The sequence below is a fragment of the Myotis myotis genome, unplaced genomic scaffold (genome assembly GCF_014108235.1).
Source record: "Myotis myotis isolate mMyoMyo1 unplaced genomic scaffold, mMyoMyo1.p scaffold_m19_p_17, whole genome shotgun sequence".
In the NCBI taxonomy this organism is placed as follows: domain Eukaryota; kingdom Metazoa; phylum Chordata; class Mammalia; order Chiroptera; family Vespertilionidae; genus Myotis; species Myotis myotis.
This window is the reverse complement of record NW_023416321.1, coordinates 46,477,391-46,499,983: the sequence shown is the minus strand read 5'-3', so window position 1 is coordinate 46,499,983 and position 22,593 is coordinate 46,477,391. Positions and strand designations below refer to the sequence as shown.

At 51.5% G+C, this 22,593-nt stretch overlaps 1 protein-coding gene across 2 annotated transcripts in view; it reads left to right on the top strand.

The window, feature by feature from the left end:
• LOC118672203 (protoheme IX farnesyltransferase, mitochondrial) overlaps positions 1-19,951 on the top strand; it is a 117,819-nt gene extending 97,868 nt beyond the window's left edge. Inside the window, exons 6-8 of one of the 2 annotated variants that reach the window (XM_036341738.1) lie at positions 7,870-8,102; positions 13,688-13,787; positions 18,124-19,951. In XM_036341738.1, coding sequence (XP_036197631.1) covers positions 7,870-8,102; positions 13,688-13,787; positions 18,124-18,691 — 901 coding nt within the window. In that variant the 3' untranslated portion in view covers positions 18,692-19,951. The remainder of the gene's footprint in view (positions 1-7,869; positions 8,103-13,687; positions 13,788-18,123) is intronic. The other variant, XM_036341739.1, reaches the window with a different exon arrangement.
• Positions 19,952-22,593: the final 2,642 nt, after the last annotated feature.

Sequence of the window (22,593 nt, the reverse complement as noted above, 5' to 3'; positions counted from 1 at the left end):
CAAATTTACACATGAAATTAAAGTTCAGTTAGCTCGGTTTGATTAAGGTTTGGGGTTTTCTTTTGTTTTTGAAGAAAGGAAATTTTATTTTGTAATTAAAAAATCATTTGTGCTGAAATAATGAGCCAGAAGTATGAGATTAATTTTTGTGTAAACCAATTACCTGCAGAGCTGCTTACAATATAAAGCTTTATTGGTTGAACATAAGATTTCCTAGCCCTCTCTGACACATTGCTTAAACAGAAAGGCCATATTTCCCCAACAAGTTATTTTAAAAGTCAGGTAATTTAAATTACATTTATTAAGTGCAATAAATAGAAATCAAATTTAAAAACTTGTATGTTTATTCTCATTTGTTCCTAATTTTTATAGAGAATTCCACTTTGATCAGGCTACTAAGGATTGGTGTTTAGTAAGCAAAGAAATATTATGTTTTAAAAGAGGAATAAATAATTCATAGAAATGTGTTGACAAATTTCTCCTCCCTCATAGTCTATTAGTTTCTTTCCCGCAGTCGCCTTGGGCAGGAAAGGCGGACAGGGAAGGATCTCGGGCATTGATGCTCAGTGGGAAGATACGCAATTTAAAAAGTAATTCCGTTTTGGATATGAGTTGGAAATAGGTCATCACTCAACCCTCAGCATGAGCCATAAACCTATTTGCATGAGTGAGTGAATGAATATAAATTGTTTTTTTACTTCAAGAAAATTATTAGATATTTTTTCTGCCACCATTTCCCACCCCCCACCAAATAGAACTGTTTTCTTTATTCACACATTTATTCTATTTTATTAAAAATTAGAATATGTTTGCAATGTCATCATGCCCCATTCACCTGCTTTTCTGATCTTTCCTCTATACATTTCTTCCAGTGGAACTCGAGGGAGAACCACTCAGAGACATTAACTTCTCTGTTCTGAATGAAGGCCATCGCAGCAACTGCTGCAGGGACGCAGGAGCAGCCGTGTTCTTAGCAACAGTTTGCATGTGACAGTCTATCTGTTCTCATGCTGGTTTATTTTTCTGTAATTTGATATAATAAAATTAAATTCTTAATTTAAAGTTATAATTGAAAATAAAAATAGTTTTGCCATTTTAATTCACAGCCATCATTTATAATTTATAACTGAGAAATTACATTCTTGAGTGTATATATATTTTTTGATATTCTAGTATAGATTCAAAAGTCTTTTTGAGTTTAAAAAAATAAATCAGTGGAAACAATTTATTTCAAGTTTGTCTGCCCCTACTTCCTTCCAACTTTAAATAGGCCCACCCTATTTAAATACATAATTCTGTATTATTTCACCTGTTCTTTTTCTTATAGATGAGTTTATCATTTGAGAGTTTGTAGTACTTGTGTTTATTTGTTTAATGTCTATCTTCCTTTCTAGACTAAACTTTGCTGTCTATCTTGTTCTCAGCTGTATACCCACACTTAGCATTATGGCTAACTACTAGTATGTAAGCAATGAGGAATTTGAAGGAATTAACAAATGAACACTACGTAGCTTTATTTACATTATTGTATTTGATTTTTAACTATGTAGTAAGTTGTTCCTATTTTACAAATAAAGAAACTAACGCCAACTTGTTAACATTAACAGCTAAATAGGGTAGAACCCCGCCTCCCTGTGGTCTTGTCACTGAGTTGTTTGTGTAAGCCAGTTTGATTTGGGTTTCAGTCTTGACAAATAGCAGAGCCCTAATATATCCCTTACTTTTTAATTGAGGAACCCAAGAGTCAGAGAGGTTCGATAAGTGGCCCAGTTCTAATACCCAGCTAACATCAGAGTCAGAACGTGGCCCCAGCAACCTACTCCCTACTCAGCATGCTTATTTAGGCTACCGCGTGCCAACCCCAACATAGCAATGCTAATGAAGAACATGAAAGCATTTCGGAATGTTGTTGTTATGAAAGTGTTCCAGGAGACACATGGTGACCATAGTACAATGAACACCATATCCCACCACCCAGGGTCTGCAGTTGTCAACGGTTTGCCACACTTGTTTCATCTCACCCTTGAATGGCCCAAGCACTTTGAGCTATATGGCCACATTAAATTAGGGCAGATGAAGCAGAGAAGTGGGGGGACATACCTGTTGTCCCTCAGCTGATAACAGAACTAGTTTGCTGCCCTGTGTTCTCCCCACTTGGAATATGTCAAAAGACAACTGAAAGTGGGTGACCTACCAGGCCAGCCATAGTCAGCATTGAAGTGGAGTGACAGTGGAGGGCTCAGCTCATCAGAAGTGGCAGCTGAAACCAGCCTCACACTGGCAATGGGGTGCAGTGGGTCTCCGACTTCAGCAAGCCTCCACGTCGCCTGGATTCCTAGCAGGTTCCCAGGGACCACACTTAGCTAAAACCATGGATTCTTCCAGGAAGTTTGTGCTCAGTCCTCTCCCCACAGCCCAGGAAACACAGGTAGCCTGCTTAGCCTGCCTTCATGTCTTGCTCTAGAAATCAGACCTTTGAGTAGCATCTGAAAAGGGAAGTGAATTTACATGGTAAAAGAAGCAAAAGGAATTAAAATGGTAAAAGGAACAAAAGGGCTAATAAAAAAGAAAATTATTTTTTTTTAATTTTAAATGAAGAATAAATGCCATAGCCGGTGTGGCCGAGTGGTTGGAGCGTCAGCCCAAGCACCAAAGGGGTTCGATTCCCGGTCAAGGGCACATACCTGGGTTGCGGGTTGCCCCCTGCCCCCAGTGGGGGCACGTGCTGGAAGCAGCCAGTTGCTGTGTGTCTTTCACATCTATGTTTCTCTCCCTCCCTCCACCCTCTGAAAAGCAATTGGGAAAACATCCTCATGTGAGAAATTAAAAAAATAAGTAAATGGAGAAATAACTGGGTAAGTCTGTCCGTCAGTCTGGCTTCCTCTGTTTCTCCACAGGTTTGGGACACTTTCCTGCCCATTTAGGAACAGAGGAGCAGATGCGTTTTTGGTCAGGGCTGAGCAGTGTGATGGGGAAGAAGGATGCATGTTGGGTGGTTGAGCTAAAATACCACATCAGTCATTGATGAAATCGCCGTCAGTCCCTTGCGCTCTGTCCCTGACTTTGGTGAGTCAGTTGTGTTGGACTCAGTTGAGGGAAGAAATGAGCTTCTCTCACTCATCTCTGTATCAGGAATAGATTTCTTTTAAAACAATTAAACTTAACTTTAATCACCACCTTATTCAAAGATTTCATTGTAAATCAAACTTGAAAAAATAATCCACTCTATATCATTTCTCTTTGTCCCAGAACCATTATTTCTGCAAGTCCTCCTCCTACTTACAGTTTCACAAAGAATTTGCTTCTATTACTGACGTATTTTCATTATGTACAAATCCTGCCATTTATCAAGATAAGCCCTTTGTTTATCTAACTCTTGTACTCTACCTTATTTTAGACAGAGCTTCAGTTAACTTGTAAAGCTATGTGAAATATGACAAAATTGTTCAAAAGCCCAGCAGACGTGGCTCAGTGGTTGAGTGTTGACCTATGAACCAGGAGATCACAGTTCTATTCGCAGTCAGGGCACATACTGGGGTTGCAGGCTCAATCCCCAGTGTGGGGTGTGCAGGAGGCAGCCAATGAATGATTCTCTCTCATCACTGATGTTTCTCTCTCTCCCTCTCCCTCCCCCTCCCCCTCCCCCTCCCCCTCTCCCTCTCCCTCCCCCCCCCCTCTCTCTCTCCCCCTTCCTCTCTGAAATCAATTAAAAATATATGGTGTTTTCTTTAAAACCACCTCATAAAAAGACTTGGGAGAGATAAAATAGAGCCAAAAATAATCAATCTAAAAATGCAAACCATGGCTACCACCTGTGATTCTATCTAAAAGCCTCCAGGGAAGGGCGCCTGCTCTTTGCTGCCTTGCTCTGCACCACCAGCAGATTTGGGAATATTAGATGGCAGACCAGAGAGCTGGCTAGGCGAATTCTGTTCGTTTCAGCTAGCATTTGATAAACATTGCGTGGCAGTGTGTCCATGATTCTCCTCAAAATGTCTGACGTGATTTCCCTTGTGAGGCGGACGATGCATGTCCATTGCTGGCCGTGCTGGCAGGTGGAGCGATCCTTCTGAAAAGCAGGTCTGCTCTTTTCTCCCCCTAGTTAAAACTGCTGGCTCTGCCTGTGCCCAGAGGCAATGTTAGGTGTCTGACCTGGCCTTCCTGACCTCTGCTCTCTGCCTCTCCCCACCCCACACTGCACTCCAGGCGGTGGCCCCTGCCGTGCTGGCTCCCTGCCTGGGCCCCGCCTCTCGCCCTTGTTGCCCATCTCCCGCCCACCCATCCGCTAGGTCGCAGTTTGCAGGTCAGCTTCCTGGAGCCCTTCCCTGTGCACCCTCCGCCCCCTCTGTCCATCGGTCTCCCAGGCTGCCGTGTCCTCTGCTGACACTCCCGACTGTGGCTGCCTGCTACCTCTGCCAGCTCCCATATTCTCTCCGGGCTTTTTTAGTGCTTTCCAATCATTTTTATCTCAGGGAGCGCAGGAGAAAGCCAGGCTATCGGTACAGTGGGGTGAACTGAAGGAACTTTCTTTTTAACATATTTTTATTGATTTTAGAGAAGAAGGGAGAGGGAGAGAGAGAGAAACATCAATGATGAGAGAGAATCATTGATCAGCTGCCTCTTGCACATCCCCTACTGGGGATCGAGCCTGCAACCCAGGCATGTGCCCTTGACCAGAATCAAACCTGGGACGCTTCAGTCTGCAGGCCGACGCTCTATCCACTGAGCTGAACCAGCTAGTGCTGAAGGAACCTTCAAACCCAACAGGACTCTCCTCCCAGCTAAAGGAAGCTGCCTGAAGGTCCCAGCTTGCAGCAGACCCAAGAAATAAGTGAATCAGCAAGTCCTGTTGCACCAGTGCCCCCCCCCCCCCCCCCCCGCCGGACTGAGGGAGCTCTGGACCAAATGAGGGAGCCAGCGAGTCCTGTTGCACCAGTGCCCCCCCCCCCTCCCCGCCGGACTGGGGGAGCTCTGGACCAAATGAGGGAGCCAGCGAGTCCTGTTGCACCAGTGCCCCCCACTGGGGGAGCTTGGACAGAATGAGGGAGCCAGCGAGTGGCCTGAGCCCAGGTCCTGCTCCTGAGCTATTCCTTAGTGAGTCTCAGTGTCTCATCTGTAAAATGAGGGCAAGACTGTCTCAATACACAGGCTTCTCTTGGTTCATTTTTGTTTTGTGTTTAATGCCATTCCCAGTGTTGATACGGGTCCTGGAAACGGGCTCCTTGTGATGCCGCCCGTGGAGCATAAACCAGTGTACACTCCGGAGTATAGATGGCTGGTGCAAGTCCGAACCCCTAAAACGTGCAAAATGCCTAAAGTCTGGCTTAACAATCGCACATCTAGAAACTTACCCTCAGAATGTATCCTGATCGGCTCTGTGAATAGCAGCCTGTCTGTAAGGTATTCCTCCCAACATTTTTTCTATGTAAAGAAATAGAAAAATACCAAGTATCCAAACAGAGTCTAGAGATGGAATTAATTGTGGTATAGCCATAGAATAGGCCACTGTGTAACTAATGATGATGATGTAAAAGAATTCTTAATGGCATGGGGAAATTATTAAGATATATTGAAATTAAGTAAGTAACAAAACCACAATTCAGTATGTTCTCGGTTATTTTTTAGGTAGATATGTTATTAAGAAAAGGCTAGAAAGAAAGAAACCAATATATTTCCCTGAATAACCAATTTAGAATTTCTTCTTTGTGATTTTTTATAGTTTCAGTGTTTCCAAGATGAACATATATTGCTTTTATAATACATGTTTTAGGAAAAATAAAGCATCATGAAAGTAAACTTCACAGAGTTTGAACTGGCGCACCTTTGCCCATAACGTGCGGAAGCCCTGAGGTTCCAGGGTCAGGCCGGCCAGGGGGCGGTGGTCTGTGAGGGACTGGTGCTGGAGTGACCTGCTCTCCGGGAGGTGTGCTCATGTCCTCTGCAGGCCTCGCCAACCTCCTCTGTGCTTTCTCGTGTCCCTGAGCACACTGGTTTACACACCAAAAGTAAGCCCCATGATTTCCTGTGATGTCCAGGAGGGTCAGAAATTAAGCTTCCACATACAGTTGCCCATCACGATAAATTAGATTCAGGTGTGCTTTTCTAAGGGTGCTTTTCACAATTCGAGTACAACTGGCTCCCACAGACCTTGGAGAAAGAAGGAACAACCTTTTTTTCACACAAGGTCCAACTGAGGAAAAATAAAAATGTTTATGAGCCACATTTTTCTCCCACCCAAAATAAAACTTGCTTTGTAGAATCCCATAGGAAGGGGGAAATCTGTCCTTATAAGCTATAAAACACATTATGAAAGAATAACAGTTATAATATTTGCACTGCTTTTTAGCCATCTCAGTCTGCGCACACGGGGTGGAACAACACAGGCACTGTCCTAAACTTGACTCTGAGAAATTATGTCGCCCACCATATCTGAAAACCAAGTGAGAAGTCGTTTCGGGGGGTGGGAGAGGAGGGGTGCGGGCAGGTAGGAAGCCAGGCTGGAGACATGAGCCCTGTGCAGTCGCTTCATCAGCATGTGTGGGTTTGAAGAGGTACAGTAAGAACTTTGGGGGAAATATGAACAAAGTAATTGTTCAGAGGATGCAAAAGGCCAAAAGTGGAGATAGAAGATAAAGACGGGTTTGGGAGGAGATTAAATTAGAGCAAAAGGAGAGTTTATCTTTAAAAATGGAGATGGTGTCCCCTCCTCGCCAAAATGGAAGAAGGGTCAGGCAGTAAAGATGAGGATATTTGCCACTGCCAAGGGCATTAGGGGCCAGAGTGAATCTGGAGACTTGAGAAACGGGAGAGGAATTGGTCGGTTATAGGGTTTTCTCTAGCAGGAGTGGAGATAGTGGGCCAGAAGGCGGATTCAGAAGTGGCACCCAGAGTGGGAGTGGTTTTGGGGGGTGGGGAACAGAATAAAGACTGAGGGTGCCGAGCGGAGCGAGGGCTGAGGAAGTAGCTGACAAGATTTAGGAGTGGTGGCTGGGACAGAGGAAGTTCTCCCTCCGACTGCATGTGCCGTGGAGTCTTGGGGTAGCTCACGGGCCTTCCATCGCAAGCATCTGGACAGCAGCGCATCCCTGGTTGGCTCTCTGCTCCATCCGGACTCTCATCTGCTGGGAGCTGCCTCCAGGCCCAGCGCTCGGCACACCAGTGGAAGCTGGACTTCTCCAAGCCCCTCCCAGCTCTCGGTTCTGTTTCCCTGACTCACAGGGCATTCCAGCTGGCGCGCTCCTCATCTCCCAACCCCCTTCCCAGTCCTGACTTGTCATAGTCTTTTTCCTCAAGGGGCAGGGTTGGGAGCACAGGGCTTTCCTCCGGCTGTGGGAACCTGCAGCCCTGGGAATGGAGGGTGCTGCCTCCCGTAGGGGGAAGGTTGTCTTCCTGGAGAACTGGCCGTTGCCAGACCTGAGCCCCCGAGAAGCTGCACACCCGTGACTCCCGCCTCCCAGGGGGCGCAGTGTGGGGCCTGCCGGGTGGTGTCCTCAGAGGCCCCGGCCTGACTTCTGTAGGGAGAGGGCGCAGTGGAGTGAACTCAGGTTTCTTAAAGAATAAATGAACATGCATGTTATCAGAAACTAGTACGTCCAATTTATGTTCACTTCAAAGTCTTCCACAAGGTTCTGCACAAAGTGTACTCTGAAAAAGTAGACTGTTGAGAATGAGGCTTGCGGTCATCATTGCCATTGCAGCTTCACTTGGCAGTTTTCCTTACATTTTCCAGTTTCGTGAAGAAGATGCCCAGACAGGAAGGAGCCAGCCCTGCTCCCAGCTGGCTTCCTCGGATGGGTGGGTGCTGCTCGTCAGCTCCGATCCCTGCCGGGTTCACGCTTAAAGTGACCGCTGTGCTCTGCTCTCTTGCAGCCCGCTGCTCACTGTGACCTTTGCCGCTTGCTGTGCCGTCCCAGGAGTCGCCCTTCTGACCTGGGGGGTGAACCCCCTCACAGGAGCCCTGGGGCTCTTCAACATTTTCCTGTACACCTGCTGCTACACCCCGCTGAAGAGGGTCAGCATTGCCAACACGTGGGTCGGAGCCGTGGTGGGCGCCATCCCCCCCGTCATGGGCTGGACAGCAGCTACTGGCAGCCTAGATGCTGGTGAGTGTGTCCCGCCCGCGCAGCGGGCACGTGGGCAGGTGCGGGGGCCGGCGCTCAGGCTCTCCCCGCAGCATGAGCACGCACTGGCCAGAGGCGCTTCCTGCCCCGACGGCAGGACTTGGTGTTTGAGTCCATTTCACTGGGCCCTGTGGGCAGTGCGCGCAGGGGCAGGCTGAAACAGTGTGCGCACAGCTCACGGAGGCTACCCTGGCTTCTCTCTCAACTGAAGAGCGGGGAAGAAACCGGAGGCGAGCACCTCAGCCTGCGGCAGCAAGTGCAGTGGAAAGAAAGTGCCCACGGAGCACGAGTCGGGTTGGCCCGGGGACTCACTGGGGGCGTCCTACCAGGAGGTGCCTGGCAGGCCTCGGCTCGCCGGGACCGCCGCCCCTCGCTGGCAGGCCTGAGGCACTAGCTCCTTCCTCCCACAGACCCGGTGTTTCCTCTCTGAAAGAACAGACTATTTCCATTAGTTTCTCATTTATTTTTATATGGTTTGCTTAAATTGTTCATGCTGTCTACAGTAAAACCATTGAGACATTTCCACATTTTTTTGGTGGTATGTCACAACTAAATTTGTGGGGTGAATAGCCCTTTTTTACCATCTGTAAGGGAAGTTTCACAGTCTAATTAGTCAAGTAATTAGTGTTTTTGCCCGACACTTAGGAAGTGGTGAGGTTTCCTGCAATATATGTAAGTACATATTTTTCACATGAGAGATCAAAAGGCAATTGACCATAAACCGTTGCCCCATAAGCCACATTTCTGAAACTTTATAAAAGCTCTGAGGCTCAGATTTGGCAAGCTTAGAACGATGCTTACACCTTTGCCGTGATTGTCTCTTAGGATGGTTTTAATATCCTGTAGATGTCGGGCTTCCATGAATCTACAAATACAGCATTCCAAGAGGCACATGCTTGTTTGGTCTGTGCAGAGCCGGCCAGTCTCCTCCCCACAGAGCACCGTGCCTGGAGCGGGGCGCGCGGGGGAGCCCAGCTCCACCTGACACTGGGCCCTCAGAACGTACTTGACCCCTTTATGCTGGTGTCTCCTCATCTCCCCACATGGGGCCAATAATGGTCCCTTCTCATCGCGTTGTGAGGATTAAATGAATTATGTTTGTGTTCCTCATTCATACAGTGGGCAGGTTCATACAGACCAAGAAAGGTCATGAGATCTTATTGGGATGCGAGCGGAGCAACCGTTGTCACCTGGCTGTTGTTTGAGGCCTGCGAGGGGCTCCTGGCTTGCTGGGGTCCCACCCCAGCAGGTTCAGGGGTCCCCAAAGGTGTGGACGGAGTTGGCGAAGAAGGAATGACACGGAGACAGCGTTCAGTTGATCAGCAACCTAGCCAGGATCTCTAGCCAAGTTCTGTTCAGGATCTCCAGCGAAGTTCTTGTTAGGATCTCCAGCCAGGTTCTGTGTCCATGTTCTCTTGCTAGGTTCTCCAGCCAGGTTCTCCAGGTTCTCCAGCCAGGTTCTGTAGCCATGTTCCCTCGCTAGGTTCTCCAGCCAGGTTCTGTCCAGGTTCTCCAGCCAGGTTCTGTCACCAGGTTCTAGTCAGGTTCTCTTGCCATGTTCTATCCAGGTGCTGTAGCCAGGTTCTGTCTCTAGGTTCTGTGGCCAGCTTCTGTCCAGGATCTTTTGCCATGTTCTCTCGCTAGGTTCTGTCTCTAGGTTATGTGGCCAGTTTCTGTCCAGGATCTTTTGCCATGTTCTCTCACTAGGTTCTGTCTCGAGGTTCTGTCTCCAGTTTCTGTCCAGGATCTTTTGCCATGTTCCGTCTCTAGGTTCTGTCTCTAAGTTCTGTCTCCAAGTTCTGTGTCTAGGTTCTGTGTCCTGTTGTCTTGTTACATCTGTATTTATATACCAGTTGATTCCAATCCTATCAATCTCTATTCCAAAAGTTAGGGCGTTTCTTATCTCCATTCCAGGGAGTAAAGATTATGTAGCTTAAGCATGATTGTTCGTAGTTAAAGTGATTAATTACCCGCCTGGCACTTAGTTAAGGGGTTTTATTCCCTCCCTAACTTCAGGGGAAAATCCCTACCTGGGGAACAACCTTTCTCAGAGAGGTGACCTTGGTTAAAACACATAGTGCCAAGAAGGTGAGCAAACATATTAAGAACAGTATGCCATATATGCCAGGTCCCTTGAAACAGCAAGGATGGACCGGCTCCCGGCACTAGCTTGGTGGGGTGCATCGTCATGTCTGCCTGGGGTGAGGCGGGCAAGGGGAGACCGCATGGACTAGATGACAATGTAAATTTAAAGGGTAACCTACATACACCAAACTCCTGGTCAGATTCCTCCTCCTCAGTTCTGCCTGGAGTCTCAACCTTGACTTGGTCCAGACTTCCTCGGCCCCCTAACCCAGCTCCCCTCCTGTGCCCTCCATGCTTTTCAAGTGGTTTCCCAGTCATGCCAGGTGTGGCCGGAAAAGAAAGTCAGCAACTCGCAGGCTCTCAGCCTTCCGTGCCACCCCATCCACACCAGGCAGTGCTGCTTGCCACTTAGATGCCCGGTGCCAAGCCACCTGCCTGGCCAGCCAGGGATACCAGGCCCTCCTCAGTTTCCTCTCACCTGCACGAAGGAGCAAGCCACCTACAGCTGCCTTTTCCATCTTGGAAATCCCAGGTCAGGCGGCACCAGGGTCAGGTATGACAGCTGCAGGACAGGTGTCATTGGAGACGGGAAGCAGTCGAATCCAAGTCAGGAGAACTGGGTCACTCGGTTCTGTGGGGTCTTGGACCCAGGTTCTTACTGAGGGCTTGGTGCCCCTGTCACACTCCCAGGCAGCTTCCTGTGAGAGTGGGAGCCTCAGCAGAGGCGGCCAGAGAGAGAGAGAGCTTTGCAAAAGCCCTCCCTCCCGCTTCAGTACACACCTTCCGCAGGAGCCCTTGTTGTTCAGGGACGGCCTGGACTTGGCTAAGCTGCTAATAGACATATTTTAAATAAAACTTGGGGTATGGTCTTTCTGTGACCCAGCTTTAATCATTTACATACAAACTCATTAATGAGGGACAGCTAAGAGCCAGGCTATGCCTTGTTTCAAGTAGCAAGATGAAAATGCATATTTATCTTGAAAAAGGAGACCCTTCATCTACCTGAAGTGATCCCGGCATGCATGAGAGGGCTGTGCAACCACAGAGCAATTCCTCAGCAGCGTGTGAGGTTGACGTCTGTCACCCTTTTTCTATAATTCTTAATGATGCGTGCGGATCCCGCCGCACTGCGGGGCTTACTGCCCCCAGTTCTAATGCACCAGGGGTCACACTGTGCACCTAAAGCCTATCAAGTTGGCACAGAAAGAATAATGCTACCTTACATCATGCTTCAAACAGCTTCAAAAAGTGTTTCAAAGCACTATATTGATAGAGCAAACTTGAGATAAGCAGGAGATCTTTGAATGAATGAATCGGTGCGTAAATGCCTTCTGTTTAACAGATGACAAAACTAGGTTAACCCACAGGCAATTGCCAATATTTACTGAGCATGAGCTGTGTAAAGGCACCACACAGGAGGAAGCGATATGAAGAAGTAGGCATCCGAGGGATCTAATTTAAAGATCTTTGTTGCTAGGATTTTAGGAATGAGGTGGAATGCGATTTTCAGGTCGTTTTGCCATCTTCTAGGACTGCACTGTCTAATATGGCATCCACTAGCCACATGTGCTCTTTACTTTTCAATTTAAACGTGAGAAGTTCGTTTAGTCCCTTTGTCCGTTCCAAACGCCCACAGCCACGGTGGCTGACAGCTGCCGTGTGACAGCGCAGGCCTGGAGCATGCTCACCCTCTGGACAGTTCCGCCCGGAAGGACAGATGGATGTCCTGTGAACCTGTGCTCCGTTCCTCAGACGAGTTTGCACTGTAATAATAGGCACTGTGGGGTCTGTACTGTGGTCTTGCCAAAGTCGAACACAGCGGTCCTCACACCTCAGTGCCCGGGGAACCCCTGGAGGGTTTACTGAGATGCATCCCGGGCCTGGATCAGGACTTCCCATTCGGGTCCGGGGCCTGGGAATGTGCATTTCTAACAAGTCCCCAGGTGGTGCTGCTGCTGGTGCCCCATGCGGAGACCACACTGAGACAGGACCCAGAGGGCTCCAGCTGTTAGAATACCTGGAAATACCCAGGGGTTAGGCAGAGGGCATGGGCAGATGGCATTGAGATGCACCAGTGGTGTCATTTGTATTAGCCACAGAGGTTACATCGCTCATCTGAGTTCCTATCTTAGGGGACTTGTTTGCTTGAAAAAGCCCTTCTTCAGTGGTATCTCCAAGCCGTGTTATCTTTGAACCTCCCAAGACAGATCACTTAGGAGAAGCCTGTGAAGAATACTGTGTTGAGCTACCCTGATAGTGAGGAAGAGGAGGGTGAGGAGGGTGTGAGGAGGCTGGGTGATCACCTCTCAGTGGACTAGCGTGGGCTAGGAATTGTTGGGGCCTCCACCTTCTTATGCAGCTTCATTGTGCAGGGATCAGTTGAGGACCTACTGTGTGCTGGGCACTGAGAGACACAAATATTACTACAATCCAGTCCTCACAGAAACCATGCCTCACTCCATCCTCAGGGCGAGGCAGGCAGGTAATCAGACAATTGAGCGAAGGCGTAGCAGGAAAGGGGTCTGCAGAGGGCTGCGAGCTGGTCTGAGGCGGCCTTGGAGCACAGTGGGTTCTGGATTAAGTCATGATGAGCTCACCTGCGAAGGGGAAGTGCTTTCAAGGAGAGGGAAGAGCATGTAGCCATGGGAACCAGAGCAAGCAGGGACATGATCTGAAAAGCTGATATGTTATCAGAAGGAGGTAGAGACCCCCTGGAGGCTTTCCCAGGAAGCAGCGGGTTTCCACTGGAGGGTTAGTTCACCGTGTGCAGCAGCTGGTTCTCCATGGGGTTGGGCATCTGTCCCTGAAGCCTGTCACTGAAGTTGCATCTTCTCCTCCTGCCCCTGCCCGCTCCTCCCCTCTCCAATAGGGTTCCACGTATTCGAGGCTGCCCCACCCTCGTGAGGCCTCAACCTGGCCGCTGAAAGAGCAGCTGGCGAACACCAGTGAATGCGCAGGTGGGAGGGAAGGATAAATGAAGGGCAGCAATTCCCTGAACACGTCCCATTCTTTGCCCTGTTTCCCTGGCTCTCAGCCAGGGCATCAGAGGCCCAGCATCGTCGCTTTTGCCACTTGGTCGCGTGGGCCTGCAGAAGCCCTTTCCCAGGGTCAGCAGACGGCGGCAGGATGGGGAGGAGGCAGCCCAGCCCTCCTGTGGACGGTCCTCCTTGCAGAGCTGACTATCCAATTGGCAGAGATAAACGAGGTCAGTCGCTGTAGAAAACGGTGCACCCAGGGGTTTGTGGAGCAAGGAAGTGGGTGTTCAAAGGCACCTTCCCCCGACGTGGTGGCTAGATCGGTGGGTTGTGGTGGCTGCTGGGCCAGTGAAGCTGCAGAGCACTGAGCACTGAAGGGCCTGCTGCCTCCATAAAACACCAGTGAGGCCGGATGGTCCTTCGGGCCCTGATTCTTCCCCACAGCTACCTCATTGCTTTTGTTTGTTTCCCTGTCAGACAGTGAAAGACAGTCTCTCCTTGTTTTAGATGCCCAAGTGATGTGGGTCCAGAGCCTGTGCTCCCTGGGTCTGTCCGGCAGGGCCTCCAGCTCAGGGGGAGCAAGGCAGTTACGGCCGGCGTGGGAATGGTGAGCATGGATAAATGTTAGTGGCTCTTGGTATTTGCTACTTAATAGCTGCTCAGGCGCTATGAGCACTGCTTTCCCTCCCAGGTGCAGCACAGACAGCTGTCCGTGGAGTTGGATTGGAGAGGGCTACGTTGTCAGGTGCCGGCCCAGCCCAGGAAGCGCTCTCCGTGGCTATCCTGCCGGTCAAGGTCATTGTTAGAATACGTCAAGGTCATCATTAGACTGGTATTCTACCTGTGTCCCTTTCCCTCCAAGGCTCGGCCTTGGCCTCCCACTTGCCTAATTGCTTTGCGTTTTATATTTTTAACTTAAACTGCTGTTACTAGAAAATATTAAAAATGCTTACCAAGTAAAACTCAGGAAGGCCACCGCAGGGGACTGTTCTGGTCCCTGGTCCCTGGTCTGGCCAGCTGGTGCCTTAGGGGTGGAGGTACTGGGTTTGATTCTGCTCTCAGTGGACAGCAGAGAAGGGAGTGGCCTACCAGGGCCCTAGCAAAGGAACTGTGGGGAGTGGGGGGCACTGCAGACAAGTGCGGGCAGCGGGCAGCCCAGTTCCCCGCGGGCCTAGACCACGTGCGGCAGGCCTCTCCATGGGGTTATCTGGAGAGGCTGTCTAGTTCCCTGTAGCTTCAGGTTAAAATCTCATCCCTCCTCCTTGCCAAGCCCACCTCTCCTTCCATCACCCCCATTTCTTAAAAAGGCTCAGATTCTATTTTATAATTTTCCTGAATTTGAGTAAATCCCAGTCTTGGGCGTTTATGGTGTGGGCCTGGGTGGACAGTCTTGTGGAGCTGATTCCTAAATTGCCTTTGGTTTGTCACTCAGATGTTGTGTGGTAAACATTATGTCAGACAACATTCAGTTACAAATGAGGACTTAGGTGTGGGCGCTTATCAGGAAATGATATTTCACAGATGGATGGTTTTAGAACAAAAAGAGAATGAGTGTTTTTAGTCTCAGCTGGTAAACTACAAAATGTTCAGTCCTGTTTCATTTTATTTACCTCCTTCCCTCCAGGATAAGGAAATAGAATGAAGAGAATTTATTCACTCATTCTCCCAGCAAATACTTGTGAGCTTACCAGGCACTGTTGAACCCCAGCACTTTTAAAGATTTTCTTTAAAATAACTGCCTGTTAAAATCAAACTTAAAAATGAGTGTGTTCATTTTGTGTGAGAAATTTTTCATAACTAGCCTTAGAGCTCAGATTAATGAAGACAAATGATATTTTAAAGACAGAGGGAACAAGGGATGTTTTCATGGGAGTGTTAGCGCAGCAAACAGTGTTCAGAGCCCTGTTCTCCTCAAAGGCGAAAGCACAGAGGCTGCAAAAGGGCATTTTGAAATGCGTTGCTGGAGCCCAGGCTGGCGGTGTAAGGAGGCCGGCTTGGGGCCAAGGTGTGCTCGTCTTGTCAGTTAACGGAGCGTTTAGGGGGAGCGTTTAGGGCGCAGGGCCGGTGCCTCCTGAAGGAAGTGGCAGCGGGTGCCTGGTGGCCTTGCCGTGGCCGCACAGCTCAGGAACAGGCTAGTGGGTGTCCCTCGGGACCACCTGAGTGTGTTGGACCCACAGGTGCTCGAAACTGCCCTCCGGGGGTAAGATGGAGAAGGAGAGGAGCACTTTGTTCAGAGTCAGAGCTTGGTGGTTCCCTTACTCTCGTCTTTCCCTTCAAAGGAAACCGGGTGCCCGCTGGGCGTAGGGTGTGCAGTAGGCGAGGCCCCTCCTGGGCCTGGGCAGCTTCCCAGGAGCCGTGGGAGGGAGCAGGCCCTGCGAACTGTTTCCATTGCAGAGGACGGGCGGCAGTGCCTAGTGGCTGCGCAGCTGATAAACCAGCCCACGTCCTCTCCCCTTTACCTGTGCGCCTGCCCTCCCACCTGATGCAGGACTGAGGCCTCTTTCAGGGCCCCTTTGTGCTCCCCTCAAAGGAAAGGCTTCCAGATCCCTGAGCACCAAGCTCTGGGTATGGCGCTGCTTCCCAGCTGCCCCTCCCCCATTTACATGACCACACCCAGGTAGCCAGTCATGGACCAGAGGCTGTGAGGGCCATGGGGAGAGGGAGCCTACTGTATGGAAGGGAAGACCCCCGAACCCAGCACCAGACTCGCTGGAGCCCCATTCTTTATCCTCTTCAAGGCCATGCTCAGACAGTGAGTCGGAGCTCCATTCTCTTAGGAAAGAGTCAGCTGGGTTGCCTGGGCCTGTCTGCCAGCAGAATGCCAGGAGCACGCCCAGCAGCATTCCAGGTTGGAGCAGAGGTGGCCACGGAGGTTCTCCCGGCAGAGTGGGGGCGTGACTGACAGGTGCCCGGAGTTCAGAAGGCCGTGTATGTTCAGTCACCAGGAAGACGCTCTGAGCCTTGTCCCCTGGTCAGAGCCGGGTGCCCGAGGTCAGGATCCCCCAGCGGCTGACCACAGCCCTGCAGGCGTGCTCCTGAGTCCTCTCAGTGTGGAGGGCAGTGAGCATGCCCGGACTCCCGCATTGTCTCTGGTGTGGCCTGTGGCTGGGACTCTGGCACCGTGGTCTCAGGAAGCTGCTTCCTTGGGAGAACCTTAGCCACAGACGTGCCACCATTTCAGATTCTCAGTATTTTATGTATTCACAGACCAGCAAATACCCGATTAAAATGAAGGAAGCAGACTTTTCTTCCAGATATGGTTAAAGCAAGTATGTACAAAGATTCCGCAGTTAGATAGGAAAACGAGAAAATACATTTAATAGTTGCAGAAGACACACAGTGTGTGTGAATGCATTGAACCTCCAAGACCATCCTCAGGTCCGCTTTACACATTGCTTCTTCCAGGAAGCCTTCCCTGACCTCTCCCAGGCTGACCTTGGTCTTCCTCCGGGGTGCTCGCCACAGCACCGCCTCTGGGCTGTAATCCCTTGTGTTGTCTCCCGCGCCAGTGGAGGCCTTGGGGACAGACTGCACCTAAGGTGTAGTGGGCGCACATGAATATTTGTTGCTACAGCAGATCGGCCCAATAAAATCAGACCACTCTGTGGGCGTGAGGCTGAGGGGAGGCCTTTGAATTAGTAACTGAGTGCTTTGTGTTCACCGCACAGCGAAGGTGGGTCCCCACAGCCCCGGACTAATTCAAGTCTTCCGATTGCAGCTCCTTATCTTGATGAGAGGAATTTGTCTTCCGTCCTGTGGATGAGCAGCGGCAGTTGCGGCCGAGGAGAACTGTGGGGGCGGTGGTTTTCTGATTAGTCCATTAAGGCTGCGCTGTGATTTCTAAAGCGCTTTCATTTGTGACATGAGCCAAACCCATACCCATTTCCTCTCACATAGAAAGCAGCGAGCTACTCTTAGGAAAATGATTTTTTAAGTTGTTATTTTAAGGAGAAGCATAACTGAGAAGTGTGTATTGAGCACAGCAGAATCCTGCAGTTGGCACACTAAGAAGGGGGCTTTGGAGAACGAGGAGAGAAATCCATCTGGATCTGATTTTAACCCTTTCGGGTCTGGTTTCCAGACGGAGTTGCCCTTTCTCGGCCACAGATAAACAGATCCTGGGCTCTGACTTCTGTTCCCTCCCGGCTTCTAAGCCATCGCTGACGTTGTTTTGTCCCTTGTGCATGGCTGTGTAGCTGCACACCGTCCTGCACTCAGACCTCCCGGCCGGAGGCTGCGCAGACGCTGGGGTGGCCAGTCCACGGACTTCGTGCTCAGAAGCCTCCAAGTGGCCCGGCCCTGAGAACCGCTGAGAGCACTTTCTCTTCACTGGTCCCTTTAAAGCCCAGAGATCATTCTGTTTTCCCATCAAACTGCAAAACGTCGTCTTCTCTCCCCCTGTGTATGACTCAGTTGTACCTGGACGATCCAACCTACCCTTCTGTTGCCTCCTGATTCCCCAAAGGTCCTCACTGTCCACAGAAATACTTTAGTCTGTTGAACGCCCATTGGCATTATGTCTACAAAGCAGTGCACATCCCTTCTTTTAAAGATGCTCTATTGGCCAGCGTGTGGGCACAGCCGGGAGCTCAGCACAGAGCGCCCAGGGGCAGCCCCTCCCAAGGCGTTTGCTTGTGCTGTAGGGGCTTCTCTTATGGGAGAAGTAGAAGAGGGGAGGCAGGAGCCTCAAAGTGTGTCACTCTAAGCCCTGCAGCCGGGCACCCCGCCTCCCAATGCCAGCGCCCTGCCCACCCAGATGAGAGCTGGGGCGGGGAGGTTGTGGAGAGCAGGCTGGGCAGGCTGAGCGGAGGTGAGAACCAGGCTGGCAGGGCCTGGGGCCCCGTGAAGGTGGAATCGGGCAGAGCCCCTTGGGGCCGGAGGCCTTCGGGTGGGAGGTGGTGCCTGGTAAAATCCCGACGTTCTCTGCTTCCCTGTCTCCACAGGAGCCTTTCTTCTGGGCGGAATCCTCTACTCCTGGCAGTTCCCGCACTTCAACGCGCTGAGCTGGGGCCTCCGGGAGGACTACTCCCGCGGGGGCTACTGCATGATGTCGGTCACGCACCCCGCCCTGTGCCGGCGGGTCGCCCTGCGCCACTGCCTGGCGCTGCTCGCGCTGTCCGCCGCAGCCCCCGCCCTGGGGGTCACCACATGGACCTTCCCCGTCATCGCGCTCCCCATCAACCTGTACATTTCCTACCTCGGCTTCCGGTTCTACAGGGACGCGGACAGGAAGAGCTCCAGGAAGCTGTTCTTCTGCAGCCTCTGGCACCTGCCCTTGCTCCTGCTGCTCATGCTCACCTGCAAGCAGCGGGGCGTGGACAGGGACAGCGGGGAGCCTCAGAGCTGAAATCACACTGGCCTGTGGGAAACACAACAGGGAGCGCACACCTTTTTCCCTCTGCTGTGAGGCAAGAATCGTTCGGGATTCCGGAGGAGGAGAAAAGAAGTCACTGGGCTCAGTACAAGGTGCAAAGCGATTTGGTGCTTCATGATCCTGCAACAAAATTTTGAGTGATGATATACAAAACCCTCCCAAATAAGAATTGGGCTGGCCCAGTAGGTTAATACAAAGAAAGACTGTATTTCCCTTCGAGGGCCTTTACATATCTCTTCCTGCACCTCCACCCCATTCTGTCCTTCCTCACTTCCATGAGCAAGTGTGCCTCTTCCGCCACCCCCACCTTCTCTGCCCATCCACTCAGCCGCATAGTCCCTCCAGCGACACTGACACGAGGAAGAATCCCAAACAGTTGCCTGGGGTCCCAGACTGGACTGCCAGCCCTGCCCTCCCGACAGCAGCACCTCAGCATTTCCAAAGCCCAGGAATCCAAGGCCTCCTTACAGCAGGGTCGGAGCATTTCCTTCTGGAAGGGCAGCGCTAGGCTTAACACCCGAACCCCCCGCTCGCTCCACACGTCCCTCAGCCAGTGTGCACAGCGCCCCCCTTTGCTGGGGGCCTGCTCAGGCCCATAGGGAAGGAATCAGAAGGAGTGAGCTGAGGACTCTGGCTTGTCCTTTTGCTCACGTTCTTGTCCCCTCAACGAGAAACATTTCCGTCCTCCTCCTTCCGAATTCAGAAATTACCCCACACATCCATGGGATTTGGGAGCTGAGTCGGAATCCGGGGCGCTGCTTCCGGTTTGGGGCGCCGGGTGGGTTTCCCTGTAGCCAGGTGTGACCTCATCACCTGTGGGCTCACAGTCCTTCCCGTGCGCCCCCTTCCCCTGTCCAGTTCCATTTGCCTGAAGGTCTTGAAGCTTAACGGTGTTTTAATTGCCCAGTGTCCAGGGCAAGGATTCATGTGGAAAGTTTAAACGGCATTTACTTATTTTTTTAAATACATTTTTATTGATTTCAAAGAGGAAGGGAGAGAGAGAAACATCAATGATTAGAGAATCATTGATCGGCTGCCTCCAACACGCCCCCCACTGGGGATCGAAACCACACCCCAAGCGTGTGCCCTGACCAGGAATTGAACCTCAACCTCCTGGTTCATAAGTCGATGCTCAACAACTGAGCCACCTCCGCAAGGCCCAGTGGCATGGAAACAGCCGTTGCAATAGGCCTGTTCTCCGAGATTTCTAAAGCGGTTACACTCAGCGTCTGGCCCTGTCTCTGTGCATCTGAAATGTTCCCTCCTGGCCGCAGCCAGGTCACCTCCTGTGGGGGACGTGGCCCAGGGGTGACTGGGAAGAAAACCTGTTGCAGCCCTGAAATGTGTAAAATGCCTCGGTTCTCCTTTCTGCTGAGTAAACGAGTATGAGAACGGGAGCTGTGCTGGTTTTATTTGCCATCCTGGGCTGAGTGTGGACGGTTTCCGGTAGAATTGACAGCATTTGACTCATTTTCATGAGCAAGCAGAGCAGAGGTGGACACAGGGGCCGTTCTCTGCAGGGAGGGAAGGAGCCCCCTGTGCACCCAAAAGAATAGTAACAAAAGGCCGTGACCCGCTGCCCCGCCCCACCTTCTCGGACTCATCGCGTCTTCCTTTCTCCTTCCTTCCAATCCATCGCCAAAGAAACCCCCCTTGGGGACTCTGGCTTGTCCTTCTGCTCAGGAAATTCCCGGGGCTGCTGTCCCCCAACATCGGAGGACCGCGCCTCCCGGCCCTCAGACCCGACACTCCGATTTCTCTTGGGGACACTGCAAGGTGAGGCCCTTCACACCTTCTCGCTGCTTCCCATGCTCCCCAACCCCCATCCTCTGTGTCCCAGGATGGACCCCAACAGCCCCAGCAAGGACAGTTGCTTGATCCCCCAGACCCGCCTAAAGACTCTACCTTTCCCACGGACCCTATGCCCATCAGCATTCCCATGGGGTGAGCATCTTCCGGAGACGTTCGCTGTCACTGCTCTCGGGGGATCACTAGGCACAGGTCCATAGTAAGGCCTTAGTCTCAAGGTTAGAAATAGGAAATCTGAGTTTGCTCACCTTGGAGTTCCCAGACCTGCCAGCCCCTCCCCATGCAACAGGTGGAGTTGTTGGTCGGAGCACAGCCTGGGATGCTGTCCGCACCTCCTCTCCCTCCCCAGCTTGCTCGGTTCTCCGGCCTCTGGCTGTGAGTGCAGACGCGGCCTGGAGGCCCGGCTCCGTGGGGGCCACGCCTGCAGGAAAAGGGCTTGAGCTTTGGAACAGGACTTCGCTCGGAGTTTGGTTATTCTAAATAAACCAGCTAAGGAACAGGAAGAGGGACACGTCTGGGCCCTTAGCTCCTTTAAAACATGGATTTTAACCTTGAATTCCTCTGATGCTGGGAATACTCTACCAGCTCCCTTTACATTCAGTGAAGCCACTGGGTCAGGAAAGGATAAAAGCACATGTCCCCACAGGGCTGTCTGTGCTGCCCTGTGGGAGCGTGGCAAGCCTGCCAGGACCGCCCGCCCCAGCGCGGGAGTGGGGGGGAAACACTGGCAGCCGCTTTGCTCTGGGTTTGTGCAGGGTGGGGTTTCCCTCTGAAGCGCATTCTCCATGGTCCGTCCTGCCCGGCACCCTCCCTGGCCCTTTGCTACAGGAGCAGCTGGGACTCGGCACTGGTGCCCGGTGGCAGTGCCAGGCGCAGAGCAAAGCTTGTTCTGCTCGCCGACTCTGGTGCAGGGACACTCCTGAGTTCAGCGGAGCGAGGGTCTCTGTCCGTCCACCTCCCTGCCCTCCCCTTCCCGACACGCTCCAAGTGGTGGGCTGTATGGAGCTGAGCAGGACTCGACGGGAGGGCTTGACAGTGCCCACTCGACCCCCTAATCCTGCTCACTGCCAGGGGAGCACCTCATCTGATGGGGTGAGGAGCCAGATGGGGTGTGGCCTTGGTCTTTCCCTGGAATCAGAGTCCAGGTGTGGCCACCACAAAGCTCCTCACCCTGCCCTAGGCTCAGTGGTGTCAGCCACCCAGGCAACCAAAGGGAAGGCAAACGGACGACAAACGGTCCGGCAATCCGCTTGGGTGTTCCCATGCTGCCTGTGGTCAACCCATCAGCTGTCCAACTTCCCATATAAGAGTGTATCTACTAATGTGCCTGGAGAGAAGCTATGCAGGAGCAATCTACCGGCTGCTCTGTTGGAAATCCAAGTATAACGTCCCTCATGCTGGACAGAGTGCAGTTCCCAGCGTCTTTTGGCCCCAATTTCTAACCAAATATAACATGTAAAGAGATGTTCTGGGTCAAAGAGCCCTGGACCTCACTTCCTAATTCTGGTTCCTAGTTCCAATCACTCAGCTGCTGGGCCTCGCCCTGCACGTCCCAGTCCGTCCGGAGGCCAGGCACCTGACAGCATCCGGCCACCCGGGCCTGCATCCTGACAGGCTCAGCCTGGGCCCCACTCACTCTGCATCCACCACCGAGGCCACCAGGTTGAGCTCCATCCGACCCCGCCCACCTGGTCCGCTGCCACCAGCGAGGTTTAACCACCCATCTCCCTGGCCCACAAGTGTCATTTACCCCACTTGTTCCCCTGCCCCTGTCTGTTCCTCACACAGCAGCAGCGGGATCCTCCTAGGGTACCAGGCAGATCCTGACATCCCTGTGCTCCACCCGCCAGCGCTTCCTGTCACACCAGAACACCACGCAAAGTCCCCAGGAGGCCTCACCCCACCCCACTGTCCTGCCCACAGGCCTCCTGGCTTTCCCCCATACTGGAAGTACCCCCCACGGGGAGCCTGCCCTCCTCTTGTTCCCTCTGCCCAGCGTCCTCTCCCATCTCCTCTAGGATCCCCTTCTAGTTCCACTCAATGACACTATTAGCCCTTCAATGTGCATCTATGTTTATCTCATCACCTATTTATTACCCATCTCCCCATAGATATAAGCTCCATGAAGACAAGGACTTCATCTTTGCATCACTTTATCCCCAATGTCTACAACAAAGCTTGGCAAGCGTAGGCATTCAACAAGTCACAGCGCCTGGGCCGTGTGCATCCC